A 27,080-nucleotide genomic window follows, 5' to 3' on the forward strand; every position below is an offset into this window, starting at 1 on the left:
ACAATCTGCAGGCAGGTAGGGTCTCAGCCTGCGTACCAGGTGGAGCTGATAGACAGCTGCCCTGGACACAGAATTGACCTGTGCCTCCATGGACAGCTGTGAGTCCAGAATGACTCCCAGGCTGCGCACCTGGTCCTTCAGGGGCACAGTTACCCCATTCAGGACCAGGGAGTCCTCCACACCTGCCCGCCTCCTGTCCCCCACAAACAGTACTTCTGTCTTGTCAGGATTCAATCTCAATCTGTTAGCCGCCATCCATCCTCCAACCGCCTCCAGGCACTCACACAAGACCTTCACTGCCTTCACTGGTTCTGATTTGAAAGAGAGGTAGAGCTGGGTATCGTCCGCATACTGATGAACACCCAGCCCAAACCCCCTGATGAGCTCTCCCAGTGGCTGCATGTAGATGTTAAAAAGCATGGGGGAGAGGACAGAACCCTGAGGCACCCCACAAGTGAGAGCCCAGGGGTCCGAACACTCATCCCCCACCACCACTTTCTGAACACGGCCCAGTAGGAAGGAGCGGAACCACTGTATGACAGTGCCCCCAGCTCCCAACCCCTCTAGGCGGTCCAGAAGGATGTTATGGTCAATGGTGTCGAAAGCCGCTGAGAGATCCAGCAGAACTAGGAAACAGCTGTCACCTTTGTCCCTAGCACGCCGGAGATAATCAACCAGTGCGACCAAGGCAGTTTCAGTCCCATGATGAGGCCTGAATCCCGACTGGAAGGGATCCAAATGCCTGGAGTTGTTCAGCAACCACCCGCTCAATCACCTTGCCCAAGAATGGAAGATTTGAGACTGGGCGATAGTTGGCCATATTGGCCGCATCTAAAGATGGTTTTTTAAGAAGCGGTTTAATAACCGCCTCTTTCAGCGGGTCTGGAAAGGCTCCCTCACAGAGAGAAGCATTCACCAACCCGCGAAGCCCATCGCCCAGCCCTTCCCGGCTAGCTTTTATAAGCCAGGATGGGCAAGGATCAAGGAGACAGGTGGTTGGTTTCACTCGTCCAAGCAGCCTGTCCACATCCTCGGAGGTAACAGATTGGAATTGATCCCACACAACTGGACTAGACAGGTCTCTAGCACTCTCCCGCCCCGGCCCTGCTCCCACGGTGGAGTCTACCTCCCTCCGAATCTGAGCTACTTTATCTGCAAAAAACTTCGCAAAAGCATTGCAGGAGATATTGGGGTCCCTATCAGGCCCCGATGACGAAGGTGGTTCGGATAGATTGCGAATCACCTGGAATAGTCTCCTGCTGCTGTTTTCTGCAGATGCAATAGAAACGGTGAAGAAGCTCCTCTTCGTCGTCGCTATTGCCACTTGGTAGGCTCGAAGTTGAGCTCTAGCCTGTGTTCGGTCAGATTCAGAATGAGTTTTCCGCCACCGGCGCTCTAGCCGTCTCAGCGACTGTTTCATCGCCCTCAGCTCCAGGGAAAACCACGGGGCTGTCAGGGCTCCATGCAATCGGAGAGGGCGCTTCGGAGCCAAATAGTCAATGGCCCTGGTTAACTCCACATTCCAGCGGGCCACCAGGGAGTCGGCTGAGAGGCCATCAACATGGGATAAAGCATCCCCTACCACTCTCTGGAAACCTTTTGGATCCATTAAGTGGCGGGGGCGGACCATCTGAATAGGTCCCACCTCCCTGCAGAGGGGAAGGGTCGCGGAGAAGTCCAGTTGCACCAGGTAGTGATCTGACCATGGCACTTCGTTAGTTTCGCTTTTACTTAGTGTCAGATCACCAACATCCATAGAGGTAAACACCAGGTCCAAGGCATGTCCGCGGCTATGAGTTGGGCCAGACTTATTCAGGGACAGCCCCATGGAGGCCATGCTTTCCATGAAGTCCCGAGCGGCTCCTTGTAAGGTCATTTCGGCATGGATGTTAAAATCCCCTAAGACAACCAAGCTAGGTGTCTCCAGGAGCATATCCGACACGACCTGAAGCAGCTCGGGCAGGGAATCCTTGGTGCAGCGGGGAGGTTGGTACACCAAAAGGAATCCTGTACTGCCCCTATTGCCCAACTTCCAGAACATGCACTCAGAAAACCTGGTCTCACTAATAGGGCGCCTGGTGCAAACTAGTGACTTCCTAAAAATCACTGCAACCCCCCCTCCCTGCCCAGATGGCCTGGGTTGCTGTGCATAAGAGAAACCTGGTGGACAAGCAGCGGCAAGGACAGGCCCATCTGCTTCATGCAACCAGGTCTCTGTCACACAAGCCAGGTCAAATCCTCCATCCACAATCAGGTCCTGGATGGCAGTGGTCTTGTGGATAATTGACCTGGCATTGCACAGCAGCACCTTCAGGTCATGTGGGTATCCCTTGCCGATTCCAGTATCTGTCCGGTCAGGACCAGACCCGGAGGCAGGGATAGTCCTCAAACAATGACTGAGCCTGCCTCCTCGGTAATGACATGGTCTGGTCTCAGCATAACTCCTCCTCCTACCCATGATCACTGAGATCTGTTGTCCCAGTGCACCCCCCCCCCCCGGTGGAACCTGCCCCAGCCATTTTGTTGGCTGGGACCCACTCCCAGGCAGCCCTGACCCCTCCCCTTAAAATCAGAATAAAACCTATATAAAACAAAAAATACAATAAAACAATACAACCAAAGACAGAAAATTACAAACTAAAATTAAGCAAACCCAAATTAAACAAATTCCCAACCCCAAACAAACCTCCAAATTAAAAAGGTGAAAGGAAATAAAAAAGCATTTTAAAACATTTTAAAAAGGACTCTGCACAGTTCACACTGGACAACAACTGTCCCCGGGAGGCCTGCCAGGCCCCGCCCTAGGCCAGGTGGTGGGAGGCAGGGACAGGACCTGCAGGCACACACGGCAGGAGAGTCATAGAATCATAGAGTTGGAAAAGACCACAAGGGCCATCCAGTCCAACCCCCTGCCAAGCAGGAAACACCATCAAAGCATTCTTGACATATGGCTGTCAAGCCTCTGCTTAAAGACCTCCAAAGAAGGAGACTCCACCACACTCCTTGGTAGCAAATTCCACTGCCGAACAGCTCTTACTGTCCTGGGCAGCAGCAGAGCTGGAAGTTCTTATGAGGCCTGCCAGGCCCCGCCCTAGGCCAGGTGGTGGGAGGCAGGGACAGGACCTGCAAGCACTCAAGGCAGGAGTGCTACGAAGGAGTGCTCGAAGCTACGAATATGAGTTTGACCAAACTGCGGGAGGCAGTGGAAGACAGGAGTGCCTGGCGTGCTCTGGTCCATGGGATCACGAAGAGTCGGACACGACTAAACGACTAAAAAACAACAACAACAACAAATGTGATATTTGGTACAACTCTGCTTTTCTTTGAAAGCAAACCCAGGAAAAAAACATTCCCCTTTCCTGGAAAAGCTGCTGGACAGGCAGCTGAAAATCAGCTGATTCGTACCTCCCAGTGTGTAAATATTTATCAATCAATACATGAGAATAAAACATTTTGGGAACATGGAACTTGCATGGATTACGAAATCCTGGACAGTGTGGCGGTGGAGTTAGTCCTTCCAAGCAAGGCTAGATAGATTTGGGGGGGGGGACCCTAGAGATCTGACCTTGGCAATTGTTGAAATATCTGCCGGACCTTGATTAAAGGGATTTGTTGCTGTTGGCAGAAGCCTCGGCTTCATTTGGAACAAGCCTAAAAAGTGGATTTTTTTGGGGGGGGGGTGAGAGTTGGAGAAGGATCACATGGCTGGTGATGCATTTGTGCTTTCAGTGGGGTTGGCTTCCAAGTTGATGCACACTTGGGGCTGCAGCCCGATAATCTTGATCGGAATGGATCTGGGAATAATTTGCAGCTGGTTTTGACTCACATCAGCTCCCGGTGGCTTTCTGAGGTCCTAGGCAAGGGGACTCTCTGCCCAGCACTGTGACCAGCTGCTGGGGAGCTCACGGTGGTGTAGTGGTTAGAGTGGTGTCTCTAGAAAAGTCTAGAAAAGTAGGTAATTTGCAGTCCTCAATTTTTTTTAAAAGACATAATTGTTTTTTTAAAGAAAAATGTTGCTCATTTAACCAATGAGTGTGAGATGCAGAAAGACTCTCAACAACCCTGCGAGGTAGGCAGAGAGGCGGTGATTTGGCCAACAGCAAACCACGTAGCTGAGTGAGGATTTGGCCTAATTTCATCACCATTTTCTTCATGATTCGAGTTCTCCTTTCCCCACAAGTTTCCTTTTTCCTTTGGTGCTCTGATAAGTGTGTTGCGGGTGTCCATGTAACTGCTACACTTTCCTCTGTCAGAAAAATCCTGTCAGAAACCTGCAGAGCAAATACACACAGGTCATTTTCCAAACCAACAGTGAATGCCAGGGCAGCAGAGCCGGGATGGAGAGATGAGGAATGAGTGAACCCCCTTTTCTTTTTAAACAATGCACGATGTTTTCTGTCAAAGTTTTAATAAAGCGGGTTTGAACATTTGTACACCTTTTCCGTCCTTCCTGGGTGTGTACGGTGGTGAGGAGGGTGTAAGAACAGGAGGAGAACCTTACTGGACCAGCCAAAGTTTGGGGAATCTGTGGGCCACATTGCCTTATAGGCAAACTTTCAAGGGCCATATGCCAACAGAGGCAAAAGTGGGAGGAGCAACAAATGTTCACCTTTGGACAGTAGACAAGTTTCTGAACACACACCTTTCTGACGTCCATCCAAGGGCAGGGAAGAGGCATTGCCAGAGTTCAAAGTTATAGTCCAGTTGCATCCATTCCTAACAACGTGTGACGATTGTCTGGGGCAACCCAGTCAGGTAGGTGGCATATAAATAATAAAATTATTCTTAAGAATAATATGTACACGGTAGGAGTTTTTGCCTGCCACTCTTCCGCTCCTGTTGAAATTCTCTGATATCCCTGGCCCTGCTCAGAGTAGACCTGCTGCAATTAACATGTACAGCTAACAGGCTCATTCATTTCAATGTTTATACTCTGTGAAGAGCTGGCATTGAATAACACATTTTTATTATCATCCTTCATGGATCATTTGCCTTGTGTGGCGAAGGGGCTTGAATAACTCAGAGAAGCTATGAGCTATGCCGTGCAGGGCCACCCAAGATGGACAGGTCATAGTGGAGAGTTTTGACTAAACGTGATCCACCTGGAGCCATTCCAGTATCCCTGCCAAGAAAACTCCATGGACAAAGACAACAGGTATATAAAAGTTATGGAGCTGGAAGATGAGCAACTGATTGGTTCAAAATTGGGAAAGGAGTACAACAAGGCTGCATATTGACTCCCTGCTTATTTAACTTATATGCAGAATTCATCATGCGAAAGGCTGGACTGGATGAATCCAAAACTGGAATTAAGATTGCCGGAAGAAATATCAACAACCTCAGATATGCTGATCACACAACCTTTATGGCAGAAAGTGAGGAGGAATTAAAGAACCTTTTAATGAGGGTGAAAGAGGAGAGTGCAAAACATGGTCTGAAGCTCAACATCGAAAAAAACCCTAAGATGGCCACTGGTCCCATCACCTCCTGGCAAATAAAAGGGGAAGAAATAGAGGCAGTCAGATGGGCTCCATGATCACTGCAGATGGTGACAGCAGTCACGAAATTAAAATGTGCCTGCTTCTTGGGAGAAAAGTGATGACAAACCTAGACAGCATCTTAAAAAGCAGAGACATCACCTTGCCGACAAAGGTCCGTATAGTTAAAGCTATGGTTTTCCCAGTAGTGATGTATGGAAGTGAGAGCTGGACCATAAAGAAGGCTGATCGCCGAAGAATTGATGCTTTTGAATTATGGTGCTGGAGGAGACTCTTGAGAGTCCCATGGACTGCAAGAAGATCAAACCTATCCATTCTTAAGGAAATCATCCCTGAGTGCTCCCTGGAAGGACAGATCGTGAAGCTGAGGCTCCAATACTTTGGCCACCTCATGAGAAGAGAAGACTCACTGGAAAAGACCCTGATGTTGGGAAAGATTGAGGGCACAAGGAGAAGGGGATGAAAGAGGATGAGATGGTTGGACAGTGTTCTCGAAGTCTGACCAAACTGCGGGAGGCAGTGGAAGACAGGAGTGCCTGGCGTGCTCTGGTCCATGGGGTCACGAAGAGTCGGACATGACTAAACGACTAAACAACAATTGTCTTTCTATATACATAAAAATGGAAGGTGTTGTCACGCTCTCCAACGTGAGGAGCAGCAGGTTCAATGGAGGGGGGAGGCCCTTCTTTACACAGTGGTTTAGCAAGCTGCTGTGTGGCTTGCCTACCTCTCCATTAAAAGCGGATGGGGTGAGCTGTGGGGGGATAGGAGAGAGGGTGGGTGAGGAATTAAGGGAGGAGGTTGGTCAGGTGTGGGGTTGCTGAGCGGCTAGATACTGTAAATTGCTTTGATTTTATTTTTCAGTAGTGGTGTATTGTCTTTGGCATCCACTCATCTTGAGAGAGAACGGAGTGCGCCTCAAACCACTGTGTTATCAGCACCAAGGTGACCTCCCTGGGGCTCAAGCCCAGGCAGCATGCATTTTAATGTATTTGAAGTCTTTGTTGGAAGCCACCCAGAGTGGGCAGGGTACAAATATTTATTATTATTATTATTATTATTATTATTATTATTATTATTATTAAGACCCATCAGCTGCCCTCACCTGGTTAAGCTGGCCAATCGAAGCTGTTTCCCGGAGTGTGGCCCCTGTTGCATGCTGACAGCTTCTAGGAGCCACAGGTGAGAGAGCTGAGTGCAGGGTGGGGACCAAAGGTGGGCAAACTATCCCAGAATGATGTGTCTCCCTTAACACCCCATATGCCCCACAAGTATTTTAACAGATAACAGACGTTTTAAGGTCAGTGTGCCGTCCCCCACTCCCACATTAAACCCCCACACCAACTGCCAGGGTGTGAAAAATGCCTGGCATTTTCCATACTTACGAGCCATGAATCAAAGCGATAAGTGGTGGTTTTGAAGAGATAACCCTCTGTTCCCCTGGCCAAGGTTGATGACTGGCGGCCCTTCAAAAACTGCTCGGTGCCCGAAACACCAGAAAGTGTTTGTTTTCTTTGCCGAATGGCGGGCTATTCTGAAGGTAACAAATCGGTTTGTCATTTTTATCTGCTTTTTTGTTTGTTTGTTCTGAAAGAGAAATTGCATCATTTATCTGGTCACGATAACTCGAGAACAAAGTGGTCAATCTGTTTGGGAAAATATAGCACTCTCGCAGCCCGAAGAAGAGATGATTACATTGAGCTGATTAGATTGGCAGGAAAGATACAAAGGGAAGTCCAGGAAAGTGTGGGTAATGGGCAGCTCAGCTGGTGAAGCCTGAGACTCTCATTCTCAGGGTTGTCGGTTTGAGCCCCATGTTGGGCAAAAGATTCTTGCATTGCAGGGGGTTGGACTAGATGATCCTCGTGGTCCCTTCTACAATTCTGTGACAGTGCACAATCTGGAGTGCCACTTGTTAAGAAGCAGCCTTATATGGAGCCAGACCCTGGCTCCACCTAGTTCACTAACTGGCATCGGTTCTCCAGGATTTCAGACGGGGAGTCCAGCCCTGCCTGGAGATGCTGAGGATTGTAACTGAGACCTAGAATCATAGAATCATAGAGTTGGAAGAGACCACAAGGGCCATCCAGTCCAACCCCCTGCCAAGCAGGAAACACCATCAAAGCATTCTTGACATATGCCTGTCAAGCCTCTGTTTAAAGACCTCCAAAGAAGGAGACTCCACCACACTCCTTGGTAGCAAATTCCACTGCCGAACAGCTCTTACTGTCAGGAAGTTCTTCCTAATGTTTAGGTGGAATCTTCTTTCTTGTACTGTAGTTTGAATCCATTGCTCTGGGTCCACTTCTCTGGAGCAGCAGAAAACAACCTTTCTCCCTCCTATATATGACATCCTTTTATATATTTGAACATGGCTATCATATCACCCCTTAACCTTCTCTTCTCCAGGCTAAACATACCCAGCTCCGCAAGCCGTTCCTCATAAGGCATCATTTTCAGGCCTTTGACAATTTTGGTTGCCCTCCTCTGCACAAGTTCCAGCTTGTCAGTATCCTTCTTGAACTGTGGTGCCCAGAACTGGACACAGTACTCCAGGTGAGGTCTGACCAGAGCAGAATACAGTGGTACTATTACTTCCCTTGATCTAGATGCTATACTCCTATTGATGCAGCCCAGAATTGCATTGGCTTTTTTAGCTGCTGCATCACACTGTTGACTCATGTCAAGTTTGTGGTCTACCAAGACTCCTACATCCTTTTCACATGTACTGCTCTCAAGCCAGGTGTCTCCCATCCTGTATTTGTGCCTTTCATTTTTTTGCCCAAGTGTAGTACTTTACATTTCTCCTTGTTAAAATTCATCTTGTTTGCTTTGGCCCAGTTGTCTAATCTGTTAAGGTCATTTTGAAGTGTGATCCTGTCCTCTGGGGTATTAGCCACCCCTCCCAATTTGGTGTCGTCTGCAAACTTGCTCAGGATGCCCTCAAGCCCATCCAAGTCATTGATAAAGATGTTGAATAAGACTGGGCCCAAGACAGAACCCTGTGGCACCCCACTAGTCACTACTCTCCAGGATGAGGAGGAGCCATTGATGAGCACCCTTTGGGTTCAGTCAGCCAGCCAGTTACAAATCCACTGAATGGTAGCATTGTCTAGCCCGCATTTTACCAGCTTCTTTACAAGAATATCATGGGGCACCTTGTCAAAGGCCTTGCTGAAATCAAGATAGGCTACATCCACAGTGTTCCCTTCATCTACCAGGCTTTTAATTCTGTCAAAAAATGAGATCAGATTAGTCTGACATGACTTATTTTTCAGAAACCCATGCTGACTTTTAGTGATCACAGAGTTTCTTTCTAGGTGCTCACAGACTGTTTGCTTAATGATCTGCTCTAGAATCTTTCCTGGTATTGATGTCAGGCTGACTGGGCGGTAATTGTTTGGGTCCTCTCTTTCCCCCTTTTTGAAAATAGGGACAACATTTGCCCTCCTCCAGTCTGCTGGAACTTCGCCTGTTCTCCAGGAATTTTCAAAGATTACTGCCAGTGGTTGTGAAATCACCTCTGCCAGTTCTTTTAATACTCTTGGATGTAGTTCATCTGGCCCTGGAGACTTGAATACATCTAAACTAGCCAAGTATTCTTGTACAACCTCCTTACTTATTCTGGGCTGTGTTTCCCCTGCTGAATCATCTGCTCCATATTCTTCAGGTCGGGCATCGTTTTCTTTTTTGGAGAAGACTGAGGCAAACAGGCATTGAGGAGTTCTGCCCTTCCTCTGTCCCCTGTTTGCATTTCACCATTTTCTCCTCTAAGTGACTCCACTTTTTCCTTGTTCTTCCTTTTGCTACGGACACCCATAAAAGCCCTTTTTGTTGCTTTTAACCTCTCTAGCAAGCCTGAGTTCATTCTGTGCTTTAGCTTTTCTGACTTTGTCTCTACATGTGCTGGCTATATGTTTGAATTTCTCTCTGGTGATTTCCCCCTTTTTCCATTTTTTGTACATATCCCTTTTAAATCTTAACTCAGTTAAAAGTTCTTTAGATAGCCACCCTGGCTTCTTTAGGCACCTTCCATGTTTCCGTCTCATTGGTATTGCCTGAAGTTGTGCTTTTAATATCTCCCTTTTAAAAAACTCCCAACCATCATGAACACCCTTCCCTTTTAGTATTGCTGTCCATGGGATCTCACCCAGCGTTTCCCTAAGCTTTCTGAAGTTGGCTTTCTTAAAGTCTAGGATTTGAGTCTTAGTATGCTTGGTTGCTCCTTTCCGCTGTATAATAAACTCCAGAAGAGCATGGTCACTCCCACCTAATGATCCTGCCACTTCTACCCCACTAACCAGGTCATCACTATTGGTTAGGACCAGATCTAAAATGGCTGATCCTCTTGTTGCTTCTTCCACTTTCTGGACAATGAAATTGTCTGCAAGGCCAGTGAGGAATCTGTTCAACCTTATGCTCTTGGCTGAGTTTGACATCTAACAAATATCAGGATAGTTGAAATCCCCCATTACTACTATCTCACTTCCTTTTGAATGCTTGGCCATCAGTTCCAGGAAGGCATCATCTGTGTCCTCAGTTTGGCTTGGGGATCTATAGTAAACTCCCACAATGAGATCACTGTTATTTTTCTCTCCCTTAATTTTGACCCAGATACTCTCAATTTGGCTTTGAAGTTTTAAATCCTGGATCTCTTCACAGGTATACACATCCCTGACATATAACACTACTCCTCCTCCTTTCCTATTTGGTCTATTTCTCTGAAATAGATTGTATCCCTCTATTACTACATTCCAATCATGAGACTCATCCCACCAGGTTTCAGTGATGCCTATTATGACCTTCTGCATGCAAAGTAGATGTTCTGCAGCTGAGCTACTGGTATGTCCCTTCTCCAGGATTAACAACCCCGGTGCAAAGCTTTGGGGTTGTTCTCCACCTCCAGTTGTTGTTGTTGTTTTATTATTATCATTTTCCCCTGCAGGACCTATTGCAGTCATCAGCAGTCGTTAACAGCCATCGACAGGTTTACCACTCCCATCAGCCCATCACCCATTCCCACCCACCCCCACCACCCTCTGTATATACATAAGGGTCTGGCTCTTCTGTTTCAAGTGTATCTGAAGAAGTGTGCATGCACACGAAAGCTCATACGAAAATAAAAACTTAGTTGGTCTTTAAGGTGCTACTGAAAGAATTTTTTATTTTATCATCATCATCATCATTATTAGTATCATAATGTTCTCGTGTTGCCACCCTCCAGACCTCTCAAGGAGGAGGCACACGAAGGAGGGCCTCAGAAGATGGTCTCAGGGTCCGGTAGGTTCATGTGGAGAGAGGTAGGGCGGTCCTGAGCTGTTTAAGGCTTTACAGGTCAAAACCAGCCCTTTGAATTTGGTTTTATTTTGTCAAACTACAAAATGCTTTTAAACAACCCGCAACCAAAAAACAACCCCCATCTCCGTTTCTTTTTTAAAAAGCCGCACAAAATATCCCTGCAGGGAAAACACAGTTATGATTCCCTGCGCACGGGACCAAAATTATGTACGTCACAACCCCCCACTAAGTTACTCAACCGCTCTCCTTGACTATGTTTTCTCGTTGGCCGAAGAGGGAGGGAGGGAGGATGCTATTTGTGGATGATCTGGAGACAAACTGCCACCCATGGACAGCAGAAGTTTCTCCTTGGGTGGGTTTGAAGCCTGTGGGTGGAGAGTGTTGTTTGGGGAGGGGCTTGGCTTTGCTCTCCCCCACCTGCCCCACCTCCAACCATGAATGTCCCTGGCTATATATGCACCAGAATGGGGGCCCCTGCGCCCATTTAAAAATGCTAACTGCTGTGCTCCTCGTTCTCCTCCTGCTGGTTCTAGCCCTGTTGACAAGGCGGCATGGGGGGTTCTGCTCTCCGAAGAACTCGGGGAGGCTGCCTGGGCCTTGTGCCTTGCCCTTCGTTGGCAATCTCCTCCACCTGTTCCACCCCGACCTTCCCATGCACTTCCATGACTTGGCTCGGCAATATGGCTCCATCTTCCGCCTTCGCCTTGGCAGCAAAGGTAAAGCAGAGCATCGGACAGGTGCCAGGAATACTGTGGGGATGGGGAGGTGGGAGGTGCGTCAGTGAGTGCAAAAACTTGTTCACCAAGGCCTTGGATAGCTTAGTCACAATTTTACATTGCCCTGCCGTTTTATTGTCTTAGGACTCAGCCACGTTTGTTTGTCCTGCGAGTATATAATTTAAAATTCAGTGTCACATAAAAAAGTCAAAAGATACATCCTTTAAAAAAATGTAAAGAAAACTGAACCATCTAAGGGTATATGATCAATACCCTTATCTGAGATTCCTAGTTCTCCTTTAATTCACCAGACCACAAAATAACAAAGAGCCCTGTGGCACCATAAAAGACTGATTTATTATAACATAAACTTTCACGGATGACTGCCTGCTTTGGCTGGTGAATCTGATGACAGACAAAGTGGGTCTGAGTCAACAAAAGGTTATGGTGTCATAAATGTGTAAACTCCTTTAAAGTGTCCTTTAAATCGTTCGAAAACCAGAACACTCACTTCCAGTTTTTGATCATTCGGGAGCTGAAACGCACAGGTTCCAAGGCGTTCGGCAGCCAAGGTATGACTGTACTGTTGTAAACCGCTTCAATTGTTTGTTTTTGTGAACTGTGGTATATAAAATTTTTGGAAATAAATGACCTCAGGGCATAGCGCCAGTGCTTTTTTTCTCCTGATGGGACGCAGGAGTGCTCATACCCCTAAACATTTTGTGAATCTAAGCTTAGCCTCATTGAGGGGCAGTATTTCAATATGACTAGGAAAATGAGAGTACCCCAAACATTTTTTTAAGGAAAAAAAACACTGCATAACACCATCTGTTTTGATCCATCATGGCTACTCTTCTGTGTGCATAAAACACTGCTCGGTGCGATGGATCGGAAAGCCTAGCAGGGGCCAGTTAAACACCCCAAACATCATCCATCTTCCTCAGGGCAAACTCCTCCTCTCACTCTGCTGAAATTCCACACACCCACACACCCCATCCACACCTGCAGAGATATTGTATTGCTATTCCACTCAACTCTGCCCCCCCCCCCATAATCTTTTTTCTTGAGGTAAGACAAAAGATGGGCATGCAGCTTTGGAAAACCCGGGGGGTGGGAATACAGGATGGTGGCCCCCATTAAACATGAGTAAATAGGGAAAATTGAAGCTGAGGCTCCAATACTTTGGCCACCTCATGAGAAGAGAAGAATCCTTGGAAAAGACCCTAATGTTGGGAAAGATGGAGGGCACAAGGAGAAGGGGACGACAGAGGACGAGATGGTTGGACAGTGTTCTCGAAGCTACGAACATGAGTTTGACCAAACTGCGGGAGGCAGTGGAAGACAGGAGTGCCTGGCGTGCTCTGGTCCATGGGGTCACGAAGAGTCGGACACGACTAAATGACTAAACAACAACAACAAATAGGGAAAACAATGGGGTGACAGATTCTAACCTAGCTGTCTCCTCGATGTGCTGATTCCATGTTTTTTATCTGGTATTTAAAACACAATTTAAAGACAAGCAATAATATTTTATTTCTTTATTGCATTTATACCCCAATTGTATTTATATTGCATTTTTCCTCATGGAGCTTAATGTGGCATACATGGCTTTCCCTTTCCTTGTTTGATCCCCACAACAACCCTGTGAGGCAGGTTCGGCTGAGAGGCAATAACTGGCTCAAGGTCACCCTGTGAGCTTCATGGGCATGTGGGGTCTTGAACTCTGGTCTCCCGGGTCCTTGTCTGCAACTGCCACACCAACACCAAAGCAGAAACCTTCCCCACAAGTAGTTTTTGAATTTCTTTTTCTTTTTCTTAGACATGGTGGTTCTGAACAGCACGGATCTGATTCGGGAGGCGCTGCTGCGGAAGTGGTCTGATTTTGCAGGACGGCCTCATGGATTTGTTGGTAATTGTAACCTGGTTGAATGGGAAGATATACGCATAACCCTGGTTGATACATAACAACCAGCCATGACTGCTTAAAGCAAACAGATCAATCCTTGGTTCATTAGCCTAGTTTGCTCACTAATCACAGTCAGAAAAGAACTTGGTCTCCTCAGTTGGGAAATAATGAGAAACTACATACAGTTTATTCAAAAGTGGAAGCTTTCAGTTCCCTTGTCTCGTGTGGATAAGGGCAGGGGAAGAGATTTGGGCTCATACTTGCAACAGCAAGCCATGGTTTATTGTTACATCTGAACCTGACCATAGAGTCAAGGAAGGCCTGGACTACAGCAACACAAAGCCCTCACTTCCTGTTCCCATGTGAAAACAGAATCGTGACAAACATTGGCAAGGCAAGGAAATCCCTCTACTGTCCACCCCTCATGCAGCTTCCTGGAGCCAGTCTTGGGTGCCTAGTAGTGGTGACAAATCAAAATGGCTGCCTTCACTTGGAAACAGGAAGTGCCAATCAAACTGCATTTTGACTGGGAAGCTTTGTGTAAACCAGGGCTTCTCAACCTGGTCAGGGCCGGCTCTAAGGCAAGGCTGGGTGGGGCAATGCGCCAGGGTGCTGGGCCACCAGGGGGCGACACGCTGGGAAATGGGGGGGGGTGAAGGGATCTCCGCACCACGGCGCCAGGGCGCCAGATATGCTTAAGTCGGCCCAGAACCTGGTCCCTACTGCCCGCTAGAGGGCGATTCAGGATTCTAGGTGGGTGGTAGGGGGTTCTACGGCACAAGCTGAATCCTCTTTCCATCGAGCACTGGTGGGCGGTAAGGAAATTTTACCATCAAGAAAGATGCATTAGTGTAGGTATATTAGTGTAGGTATAAAAAGGTTGGCTACCCCTGGTGTCTCACTCTCTGGGTCATGGTGAGTGTGCTTGTACATTCCTATGACCCTTGTGAGTGAAGCCGTCGGGAATCTCGTACTCCCAGCAGGGTCACCCCAAGGCAGTAAGGTCAAAGGGAAGGAGCAAGACAAAGAATGATCCAAGAAGTCCTCAACAGGTGGATGATAACAAGCGGTATGTTACAATGGCTGTGAAGGCGGATGAAGGCTGCAGCAGATAGGATCTACCAGTTCATTGTGACTATTCATGATTCATGCCATCGGAACAGAGCCCTACTGCGAAGACTGTGCGTTGATCAGCGTGCACTGACCTAACACATAAAACAAATTCACGCACAGGTGTCTTCCAAAACCCAAACCCAAACCCCAAAAGTCCCATGGCGATCAGCAAATGGTAATGGGGGCAGGATCATGAAATCTGGAAGCCCCTAGTCATGAACCATCACATGGGCGGTGGATACAGATTCAGTCGTTCTGACTCAAGGAACGAGGCAGTTGAGCAGCTTGGCAGCTGTATGCATGACTGAGCAGCCACTCTGCTCACCCCAAAAAGGGGAAGGGCTAGGAAAGGTGCCCTAAACATAGTTTGATCCACACCGTAATCAACTCCCACCCGGGAACCAATGTCCCCACCGTGGAAGGATGTGTGGGTCCAGAACTGGCCTCCACAGTCACTTATGGACTCATTGTTAAAACCATGTTTATGGAAGACAATCTTACTCGGCTACGAGTGATCGCCAAAGAAGAAGAAGAAATAAAGAAGAACCCCTGGTGAAAACTGTGGGCTTTAGGTTGACCCTAATGGCCTTGTTCTACATAGTGGTTACTTTATGTTGATTCTCCCACAATCAAACACTTTTCATAGCAAATACCACTGAGGTAATTTTCTTTCATGCCTACCATGGCAGTGACACCAGTTCTGAATATGTGTTCTTCCTTCTCCCTGAATTGTTTTTTCCCCAACAGGCAGAGCAATTCCTCACCTCTCACTGGAGCTATTTTGCCACCCTCCTTACGTATTTTTGCCTGGGTGAATGAAAACATTTTAATATTACAGATAGTTGTAAAATAGGATGCTGGGAGAGAAGAGCAGCGGGAGGAGAAGCAGCTCAGGGCCCGATTCCAAATAGGGGTGAAAACAGGATTCTGTCTTGTTCTTTGGTGTAGACCTGTTTCCCTTCTGCCGCAGCTTGTCTTCTGCCAAAACCCATGTTATAATATACGTCATGAATACAGTTCATCATTGACATTACGTTGTTCCACCCCCAATCATTTCAGTGCACAGGAAGGGCGATGGAAATCGGGAGGGGAAACAAATCAATTTTGTATCATTTGCAGACTGTAAGCAACAACACCAAATCCTGGCTTAAATGATTTCCCTTCTGGCGATGGGGCCAATGAACGAACTCCAGCAGTTTCTGCTCCAGTTTCCATCGCAATTTGCTGGTGTGTGATTGAATCCCCCCACCCGGGAAACAGCAGCAGTCCGGAAGCATTCCTTCTCTCCCTCCTACTTCTTCCCCTGCAGCAAACCTTGTTTCGTTGGGAGACAAGGACCTCTCCTTGGGCAACTATACGCCGACCTGGCGTCTGCAGAGAAAAATGGCCCACGTAGCTTTCCAGCGCTGCCTGCGAGGAAACATGGAGCAGATTGTCCAGAGCCAGGCTCGGCAGCTCTGCAAGGTGAGATGCGGCAAACACCACCGACTGATCAGGGTGGGCATCTTGTCCATCTTGCGAAGCCGTCTCTCCGGGGCCAGGACTTCCGCTTGTGCAACAGAACCCACCCCCCTTTAAAAAAAAATGTGGAACCTCTAGCATGGGCAATAAAATACAGAACAACATTGTTTTATTTTACGTCAGGGGTGGGGAACCTTTTTCAGACTGAGGGTAGCACTGTCGCATGGGCAGGCCTCTGCGGGTTACATGCTGTTGGTGGGCGGAGCCAGTGGCAAACATGGGCGGAGCAACAGAGACAAACTTTGTATGGCAGGCTGCATTTCAGCCATCCAAAAGCCAGGGGTTTCTGGGCGCACCTCCAGGCGGGCAAAAAGCACCATCACTCTTTAAGGTAGGGGTAGGCAACCTAAGGCCCGTGGGCCGGATGCGGCCCAATCGCCTTCTCAATCTGGCCCACGGATGGTCCGGGAATCCGTGTGTTTTTACATGAGTAGAATGTGTTCTTTTATTTAAAATGCATCTCTGGGTTATTTGTGGGGCCTGCCTGGTGTTTTTACATTAGTACAATGTGTGCTTTTATTTAAGATGCATCTCTGGGTTATTTGTGGGGCATAGGAATTCGGTCATTTTTTCCCTTTAAAATATACTCTGGCCCACCGCATGGTCTGAGGGACGGTGGACCAGCCCAGGGCTGAAAAAGGTTGCTGACCCCTGCTTTAAGGAGAGGGGAGAATCCCGAGGGTCACACAGAGAAGTTTGGAGGGCTACATTCAACTTCCAGGCTTGAGGTTCCCCTCTGCTCTTTTAAGTGAAGTGTGCTATTTTCAGAAGGCTGAGTTCTGCATTTGCTTTGTACATTTGCATAGTGCAAAACAAGCTTCTCTTTAGTGCCTTCCAATGCTGCACTTTTTTTAAAAAAGGTTTTTATTTATACTTTTCAAATTTATACATTTCATTAGTTTTACAATCCATTTAACATTTCAAAAATTGACTTCCTTCCCCCTCTTTCTGCAGTTCCTTAAATTTATTTTTTAATATCTTCTGCATATCCAAATTCATTTAACTTGCTCATTTAACTATCTACTATAAATATATACTACTATATATATATAGAGAGAGAGAGGACAGAGGCACCAACAACCACCTCAACCTGTTCTGAAGTCACTCTGCTGGTGATCTTGAAATAGTGTTCTGCACACTTTGTATAAAGTACTTTTACATTGCAATGTAGCCGAAACAAAATTCCAAGTACTGTATATTAGTACTTGGCCAATAGATTATTATTCTATTCTATTCTATTCTTCTGTAAAACTGCAGGTTATTACAATAATCCTGCTAATGTTTTTATCTGTTTACAATTCATCTGTAAATAATAAACCATTTCAATTCTTTTATAAAAAGTTTGTTATCTTGATTTCTTATTCTTCCGATAAGTTTCGCGATTTCTGCATATTCCCTTCTTCCTTTACTGGGACTTCTGCTGCTTCCCATTTGGGGGCAAGTAGCATTCTTGCTGCTGTAGTAGCATACATAAATAAGTTTCTATACAGCTTAGGTAGTTCTGTTCCTATAATTCCCCAGAGAAAAGCTTCTGTCTTTTTTAAAAAAAGTTTCTTTGAACATCCTTTTCAATTCATTATATATCATTTCCCAGAAAGCTTTAACTTTACTACAAGACCACCACATATGATAAAAAGATCCTTCTTTCTCTTTACATTTCCAGTGCTTGTTTGATTTAGATATATCCATTTTTTTCAGTTTACTTGCTGTTACCCTGTTTCCCCTTTTTTAATACGTTGTCATAAAGTAAGTCATAGCAGGGTTTTTTAAGCATTTGAGAAATATAAGACATACCCTGAAAATAAGCCATACTTCCGCGCCGCGGAAACCAACCCCCACAGGCACCTCCACTCACAGAGTCACTCCATTTGCCAGCACTGCAGGAGCGCAATCAGCTGTGAAGCGGCGCTCCAAGAGCTCTGCTTAACAGCTGAACGTGCTCCCTCCTTGCTGGCTGCATCCCCGCACTCCGCCAAGGAGCGCCAAGGAGCTTGGAGCGTCCTGCAGCGGCGGGCGGAGCGCCTCAGCAGCAGCCTCCGCCTGGCCCGGCCAAGGACGCCTGCCACCCCGCCACCCGGAACTGGTGGCTGCTGCAGCGCTGAGCACTCAAAAGAGCCCAGCAGCGCCCTGAGCCGTAAAAACCGTACCGGTAATAATAATAAAAAAAGACATCCCACCGAAAGTAAGCCACCCTGTGTTTTTTTTAAAGGAAAAGTTATAAGACGGTGTCTTAAAAAAGGGGAAACATGGTAGATACCAACGATACATCATTTTTGTATAATTTTCTCTTAAACTATAACATGCTGTAAATTTTATATCCAAATTCCACAATCGTTCTCATGCTTCCATGTCTATATTAGGACCTGATTTCTATTGCCCAGACGATGCTACACGTTCTAAGGGAAGCCTTTTCCTCTTCTGGTTTTGTCAGGTTTTCCATCGGTATGGGGGCAAACCTGTGGACTTGGCTCAGGATTTCTCCCTGCAAGCCTGTGGGATCATCTGCAGCGTCTTGTTTGGGCCTTTGGTGAGTAGGAACAAAGAAATTTGTCCCCGTCGGTCCCCCTTGGTTTCTCCTTCTCCCGTTCTTGAGTTCAGATCTCTGCAAGTGCACATCAGTTTGCAATTTCTCCCTCTTAAAATGTCCTCATGAAAATTCAATGACATTTGAGTGGGCGCTTCCCTAATTTACCCATTTTTGCAATGCATTTCACCCTAATATAAAACATTTTTGTCTGTCCTTTTCACCGATTCATGTATTTTATGCACAGTTTTGACTAATGTATGTACACAGTTTTACACAAGCAGTTCCCTCTAATATGATCCTAACAACTTTTGCACACACACCCCCCCCCCCCAATATTTGCATTTCTGCCAATCTTGTGTTGTCGGAGAACAGCCTTGCAAAATTTGGGCAGGTGCATATTTGGGCAGGGGGTTGGACTGGATGGCCCTTGTGGTCTCTTCCAACTCTATGATTCTATGATATTTTGAAAGAAGGCTGTGTTTTGGGTCGCATATTGCTTCAAGAAGTGTGAGTTTGATAGATTTGCCAGAAATGAATTGACTCTCCCAGCACCCCTCCTGCCATTTGTCTTTGTCTCCAGCCTGACTCTGCAATTTCCTCCACTTCAGGACAATTTCACCATTGAGAAACTGCATGACTGCATCTACAAGATAATGGAAAAGTGGGGTGCAATCTCTGTCCAGGTGGTGGATGCCTTCCCGTTCCTCAAGGTACAGGGGCAGCAATGAGCTGGCTAACTAGGGGGGTGGGGAATATCACCACCACCTAAACTTGCCTCGCTCAGCCAGGGTCAATTTCACTTTCTTAAAGAACATTGTTCAGCCTGGACACTAAGGTCCAGCTCCGAGGGCCTTCTGGTGGTTCCCTCATTGTGAGGGAAGTGAGGTTACAGGGAACCAGGCAAAGGGCCTTCTCGCTTAGTGGCGCCTGCCCTGTGGAATGCTCTTCAGTCAGATGTCAAGGAAATAGACAACTATCTGACTTTTAGAAGACATCTGAAGGCAGCCCTGTTTAGGGAGGTTTTTAATGTTTGATGTTTTATCGTGTTTTTAATATTCTGTTGGGAGCCGCCCAGAGTGGCTGTGAAAACCAAGCCAGATGGGCAGAGTACAAACAAACAAACATACACATTATTATTATTATTATTATTATGATTAGTTTATTGATTGGTTCTAGTCAAAACACTTTGCTGCACAGCTCAAGTAAGCTGAGATAGCCTGGTTCTCTGCAAAAGTGGGAGGAATGATCGGGTGGGTCTCTGGGTGTTTAATGCTGAAAATTAGCTACCTTCTGCTCCCCTGACACCCTAGGTCTTCCCCAACGCCAATTTGCGCCACCTGCTCTCCTGCGTCAAAAGCCGGGATGCCTTGGTCCAGCATGTGATGAAGAAACACCAGGTGAGGATATGGATGGGGAGCAGGAGACCGGGACACTCATTGGCCCTTGATGCAGCAATGTGGAGAAGCAGCACTTCTAGGTACCACAGAAGATGACATCATGCATTTGTTGGGTAGAAATCCAACTGGTGCAGTGGTACTCAAGGAAGGCCTCTTGAACCAACGGATGCTTCTGCTACTGGAAGGGGAGTGGCAAGTTAGGGGTTTGTTTTTGCCAGTTTCCATCTCCCACCTGCAGCCCCCTTGGAAATCCAGAGAGCTGAGGGACCCTCCAAAACAGGGGGGACAATGTGGTGCGGAGGACTATTTGTTAATTTATTTGTTTATTACTTTTATATACTACCTTTATCTTCCAAGGAACTCAAGGTGGGACACATAGTTCTCCAGTTCCTTCTCATAACAACACTGTGAGGTAGGCTAGGCTAAGAGACTGTGACGGGCCCAAGGTCACCCAATGAGCTTCATGTCTGAGTGGGAAGGGCAAATTGCCAAGATCCGTCCATTAGTAAAGGACTTGGGGACGGGACGGGACTTGTGGCCTTCCAGAGCTACATTGGATTCCAGTCACATCAACTGTAACCTGGCCTGACTGGGACCGACTGGAGTTGAAGTCCAACGTTTCCTGAAATGGGCCACAAGTTGTCCAGTCCCATAGGTGCCAAGTTCCAGATGGAAAAATCCGGGATCAGCAGAGCCGGGGCACCGAAAGTCGCTTCTACGCACTTCCGGACATGCGTAGAAGCGACTTCTGGCGCTGCGGACATTTTGGAAATGGGCACAGCGGCATCGGAAGTCGCTTCTACGCATGTCTGGAAGTGCGTAGAAGCGACTTCTGGCGCTGTGGACATTTTTGGAAATAGGCACAGCGGCATCGGAAGTTGTTTCTACGCATGTCCAGAAGTGCGTAGAAGCGACTTCCAGTGCCGGCGCGGCACCAGAAGAACATGGCCGCCGGCAGGAGCTCCGTAATCCGGGGGAATACTGGGTATTTTGCCATTTGGGACACCTGCGGGAAACGGTAAGAAAATACGGGGGTTTCCTGGGGAAAACGGGGTACTTGGCAGCTATGTCCATTCCTATGTTAGTGAATGGCTCTGTTGAATGAGAAGGTTTGAAATTCCTCCAGAATGTTCATAATGAGGGAAACAAATACAAGTAGCCCATTCCACAGATGGGGAGCCACCACCGAGAAGGCCCTGTCACATGAACAGACAAAACGGTAGGGTGATTTCAGTGATGGGGCATGGGGTGGGCATTTCATGACAACTGGAGGTGGAGTTTAGATTCTTAGATTCCCTTGGGGAGGAGTGGGTGATGTCCTGGTTAAGCAGAAACGGAAGAGGTCATAAAATTGGGGTCTCTTTTGATTTTGGGGGAGCTTAAGAATATTAGAAGAGGCCTGGAGGAACAGACCTGTTCTCACGGTGGCCTGAGAAAAACTGGCAAGCAGGACTGAAGCATAAGAACACTCCCCCCTCCTGTGGTTTCCAGCAACTGATACAGTGGTACCTCTACTTACGAATGACTTGACTTATGAATGTTTCTACTTACGAATGGAGCTCCGTCCGCCATCTTGGATGCTGTTTAGATAGGATTTTTTCTACTTACGAATTTTTTAGATAGGGTTGCTTCGACTTACGAATTTTTTCTCCCAATGCATTCCTATGGGATTCAACTTACAAATTTTGTCGACTTATGAATGTACTTGGAAGCATTGCTGCCTTGAGGTTCTCCCTTGCTTGGGCACTAAACCACTTCTGCTCTCTCCCTCAGGAGCCCCACAGCACCTCAGAAGGACAGGACATGGTGGACCACATGCTGCAATTCCAGCATGACCATGGGGCTAGTGAGTGCAAGGGGACGGGCCTTGTGCCGGAACACGTCCACATGGCCATTGTTGACATGCTCATCGGAGGTACTGAGACCACAGCAACTTTACTCAACTGGGCTGTGGCTTTTTTGGTGCATCGCCCACAGGTAGGACACAGCGGTGTGTGTGTGTGTGTGTGTGTGTGTGTGTGTGTGTGTGTGTGTGTGTGGCATCCACGAAGCTTGGTGGTTCGCTAGGCCAAAGTACCTCCCCACCTCTCCTTTCTTGGAGGTTTCTAAGCAGAGGTTGGATGGCCATTTGTCATGGGACGCTTGGGGTCCCTTCCAACTCTACAATGCTATTATTCAGCCTGTGTTTGTGCAGGGTGGGGTGGGGAGGCTTTCTGTGCCTAAGGGTTGCGCCCCCTCGTGTCAGCCTGGGCCTGCAGCAAACTCTAGGGATCCCAAACCTGCGGGAATGTTTTCTACTTCCTCTCCGCACCCTGATTTGTTCTTATCACTGCCACTCCAGATCCAGGAGCGAATCCACGAAGAGCTCATGGCCGTCGTGGGAACGAGCCGCGACCCCGCCTATAGTGACAGGGAGCACCTGCCCTACTTGAACGCCACCATATTGGAGACCTTGCGCATGCGCCCCTCGGCAGTCCTTGCTTTGCCCCACATGACCATCCGGGATACAAGGTACCCAGTTTCTGCAAGGCCTATCATGACATTCTCCATGTGTAGAAGGGAACCACGGGGGCTGCGCTGCTGGACCACCTCCAACAGTGTGCTCCCCAGATAGCCGCACATTGGTGTTGATACCTGTAGATTCTCATGTGCGAATGTTCATTGGGTTGATAGATATCCATGCCAATGCAGTGGACTTCTGAGCTGGTGCCATACAGAGGGTGTCAAGAGCGGGTTAACAGTGCAGCTCTTGCTCCCACTTTTATGCTGCTGCTGCTGCGGCTGCTATTACAATTTGATTAGTGAATTGCTTCCTATGAGCATAAGATGTGGATGTTTAAAAATGTGTTCCCAAACAGATGTAGATACGTGGAGAACTGAGCTTGAGGCTGGAGATATAGGAAGCCAAAGCTGACAGGTCCATCCATTCCTAATTAAAACACTACTCTTTTGTGTTCTGATATATACAGTGGTACCTTGGTTCTCGCATTTAATCTGTTCCGGGAGTCCGTTCGACTCCCAAAAGGGTTGAAAAGCCAAGGTGAGGCTTCCGATTAGCTGCAGGAGCTTCCTGCACTCAATCAGAAGCCGCGTTGGATGTTCGGCTTCCGAAAAACGTTCACAAACCGGAACACTCACTTCTGGGTTTGCAGTGTTCGGCAGCCGATTTGTTCAGGAGCCAACCCATTCAACTACCAAGGTACAACTGTATATATATATATATATATATATATATATATATATATATATATATATATATATATATAACACCTGCAGTGCGGCATCAAAGCTCCATCTAATCCAACTTCCTACAATGGCCAAAAGGACACCCTTGCTCAAAAGCAAGGCATAAAGGAAGTGATCCTTCCCTGCTGTTCCTTAGCAGCAGTTAATTGGATTGGGAAGCAAAGGGAACTCATAGATCCCATGCACCCGGACAGGAAATGATGTTTGGTGAGTGCCACGCGGGATGTTGGGGAGGGCCAGCAGTATAGTTTTCCCATGGCTCCCTTCTCAGACCTGTTAAGGCCGATGCTTACAAGGCTTTTCCCATAGCTGCCAAGTTATCCCTTTTTTACAGGGATTTTCCCTTATGCTGAATAGGCTTCCTCGCGAGAAAAGGAAAAACTTGGCAGCTATGGCTTTTCCTGTTTCTAGTGAGGCCTTGCTACCATTGGCACCAATGCAGGAGGGAGGTTTTGAACCAAGACCTCATGTAAGAGAGAAGAGAAAGGAGAAGTGGGGTGGATTTCAGAGGCTCAGAGCCGTTTGCGCTATGCACTGTACCAGGAATATTGAATTCTTATGGGGGTCACAGTCCTGTGTTTGTCAGAGCCAGAGGCAAAACGGGGTGAAGCTATGAATATATCTTTTTTACCTATTTGCAGTACTTCCTAGGCACATTGTCGCAGCCCCCTCCATCCTCCATCTAGGGGAGCACGATCAGCACTTGAGGGCATATGCCAGGCATGCAAAAATATATTTCAGAGCAGGGCAGGTGAAAGGTTGAGGTGGGTGGCTGAAAGGGAGCTGCAGCCCCAGGGAGACTCCTGGGGACCAGACAGAGATACATTTGGCCCCCAGGCCTCAGCTTCACTACCCAACCACCCCTGCTTTGTGTGCTCCCCGGCTGTGTGCGCAGGACGGGGGTCTTTGTGTTTGCAATAGATGCCAAGGCTGTCTCTGAGAAGGTGGTCCAGTGGGTCAGGGCAGAGGGGAGAGGAAGCTGAGACCTTATTGCCTGTGAGATGGCAGATGTTAACTCATTTTTTTTGTCTTCTCTCCGTTCCAAGCTTGTCTGGTTATTCCATTCCCAAGGGGACAACAGTCATCACTAATCTCTATGGGGCCCATCATGACGAGAGCAAGTGGCACCGCCCCCTGGAGTTCAGACCAGGTATTGCATTGTGTGTGTGTGTGTGTGTGAGAGAGAGAGAGAGAGAGAGAGAGAGAGAGAGAGAGAGAGAGAGAGAGAGTGAGACAGAGTGAGAATGAGAGTGAGAGTGGGAGAGACAAACAAACAAACAAACAAACAGGGAAAGAGATCTGTGTGTCACAATGAGAAAGCACCGCACTTTCACCGGACACATATTTTGATTGAACTGCATACCGATTAATTGCTAGGAGTGAGCATCGGTATAAGGCAGCTTCATATGTTCCCAATAAATTTAATTACTTTGGCTTTAAATAGAGATAATTCAGGAGAGTGTGAACTGGAATGAGTTGAGGGGAAATGAGCATAAATGAATGGAAAACAAAGGGTATTAGGGTGAACTTGGGCAGGGTACAAATCAATGGAAGAAGTTATCTGGGGTGATCTGGGCGAAAACATGTTGCCCTGACATTTAAATCAGCATATGTAAATTCCATGGAAATAGTGCCCTGGGTACCTGTGCCCTGAATCTTTTGCTTTCCGTGGGTGGGCAACCCTCTTCCTGACACAAGCTTTCTCTTCTTGCCTAGAGAGGTTCCTGGAGGAGGACCCCTCGGGGGAGGCCCAGAGACAACTCATCCCGTTCGGTTGTGGGGCACGGGTCTGCCTGGGGGAGACTCTGGGGCGCATGGAGTCTTTCCTCGTCCTTGCAAACATCCTGCGGGATTTCCAGATATTGCCCCCATCGCCTGGACACCTCCCTGACCTCAGGGGGTACTATCACTTTATTGTGCATTGCAAGCCCTTCAGGGTGCGGCTGGTTCCCTGGGCAGCGGCATCTGATCTTGCAAAATGAGGCCTCCGCTGGCAGTGGGGACGACACTCAGGGTCCCTTCCGACTCTGCAGTTCTGCGATGCTGTTATCTTGGGATAGTCGCCAACTCTCGGTTGAACCTACCTCACAGGGTCGTTGTGAGGATAATATAGAAGGGCGGACGGGAGAACTATTTTATGCCACTTTGAGCTCCTTGAGAGATATACTGTAGCTATTTATAGATAGATGTAATAAACGTTAATCAATTTCACCTAAACAACATGGAGTGTACATTAGACTGGTTTTTATTAAAGATTTTCCTTTGCTACAAAACAAATGGGGAAAAGTACATATTTCATCTCCACTTTCAGTTCATAGAGTCTTTTTCACAGTTCAGTTACATGTAGGGAGAGAGACACTTTAGTCATGGGCATCTTTTGATTGGGGGAAAAGAGAGGGGAGGGAGAGTGTTGTACTTTAGTTCTGTTTCAGTGTGTTAGTGTAGGGGTTTGTGTCAGCATCACGTGATAGATCCTTTGTATCACACAATAAATATTGCTGCAAACATTTCTGAGATCACAGGTCTTTCTAACAAGTGGCTCTTGTCCAGGTTTGTTAATTGTCTTACTTTAAATGCTGTGAGGATCCTATGGCCTTTTAAAATGAGTTTTTTTTGGGGTGGGGGGTTATTGGGTTGTTCTTTTTATTTTGATTATGTATTTTGTGGTTTTATATTTTGATTTTATTCCGTGAACCGCCCTGAGACCTCTGGGTATAGGGCGGTATATACTGTAAATTCAATAAATAATCATAATTATAATTACACACACACACACACACACACACACACACACACACACACACCTGATCTTTTAGATCACCCAGGTCATTGGGTTTTATGTTTTAAAACAGGGGCGAGGGCACATTTAGCCCTCAATATATTGCTTGGCCCCAACTCCCAACATCCCTGGCAACAGGGCCATGCTGACTAGTGGCCAATGAGAGTTGTAGCTCAGTGAGATCTGGATAGTACCAGGTTGGCAAAAGCCTGGGAGACCAGGGTTCAAATCCCGACTCATGAAGCTCACTAGGTGACTCTGGTCCAGTCCACTGCCTCTCAGCCTATCCTACCTCACAGGGTAGTTGCAAGGCTAAAAAAGGGAAGGCTAAAAACCACCTTGAGCTCCTTGGAGAAAAAGGGTGGAGTGTAAATTATCATGACCACCCACTCATTCACATCCACTTTCCCTCTGGCCCATAGGTAAAGGGAAAGGGATCCCTGACCATTAGGTCCAGTCATGACTGACTCTGCGGTTGCGGCGCTCATCTCGCATTATTAGCCGAGGGAGCCGGCGCACAGCTTCCAGGTCATGTGGCCAGCATGATTAAGCCGCTTCTGGCGAACCAGAGCAGCACATGGAAACGCCGGGAGCTCACCCCATCGCGGGGATTAGAACCGCTGACCTTCTGATCGGCAAGCCCTAGGCTCTGTGGTTTAACCCACAGCGCCACCCGCATTCCCCACAACACCACCCGTGCCCATAGAGCCACCTCTGGCCCATAGAGGAACGCAAATAGGCTGTGATGATGGTTTGCCCTCTATCAGATGCTGCTTGGCTCTGCCCCATCCTCCACTCCCTAAGATTCAAGAGACCCGTAATCAGTTCTCAAAATGCAGTCAGATATAAACTGAGCCAAGAACAGCCCTGCAGGATCAGGCCAATGCCTATCTTGCCCATGTTAAAAAAAAAGGTCATATATAATGTTCATAAATGTACCAAGCAAACGCATACCCTGTTTCTCCGAAAATAAGACACCGTCTTATGTATGATGTATGGAGGGGTGGTCTTGAGCATTCAAAATGTCTATACCGTATAAGGAAGGGCACACCTTTGTTCTGGGTCCTCCTCTTTTCTCC

General features: G+C 47.4%; 1 protein-coding gene across 1 annotated transcript; it reads left to right on the forward strand.

Annotated features, from left to right (window-relative positions):
• The first annotated feature begins 11,121 nt into the window (after window positions 1-11,121).
• CYP21A2 (cytochrome P450 family 21 subfamily A member 2) lies at window positions 11,122-25,729 on the forward strand. Its single transcript, XM_060270944.2, has 10 exons — window positions 11,122-11,512; window positions 13,332-13,421; window positions 15,841-15,995; window positions 18,484-18,579; window positions 19,188-19,289; window positions 19,890-19,976; window positions 21,750-21,953; window positions 22,318-22,487; window positions 24,269-24,372; window positions 24,939-25,729. The coding sequence occupies exons 1-10, from the start codon at window positions 11,251-11,253 to the stop codon at window positions 25,202-25,204; spliced, it is 1,536 nt and encodes a 511-aa protein (XP_060126927.2). The 5' UTR covers window positions 11,122-11,250; the 3' UTR covers window positions 25,205-25,729.
• Window positions 25,730-27,080: the final 1,351 nt, after the last annotated feature.

The sequence above is a fragment of the Zootoca vivipara genome, chromosome 2 (genome assembly GCF_965207765.1).
Source record: "Zootoca vivipara chromosome 2, rZooViv2.hap1.1, whole genome shotgun sequence".
Classification (NCBI taxonomy): domain Eukaryota; kingdom Metazoa; phylum Chordata; class Lepidosauria; order Squamata; family Lacertidae; genus Zootoca; species Zootoca vivipara.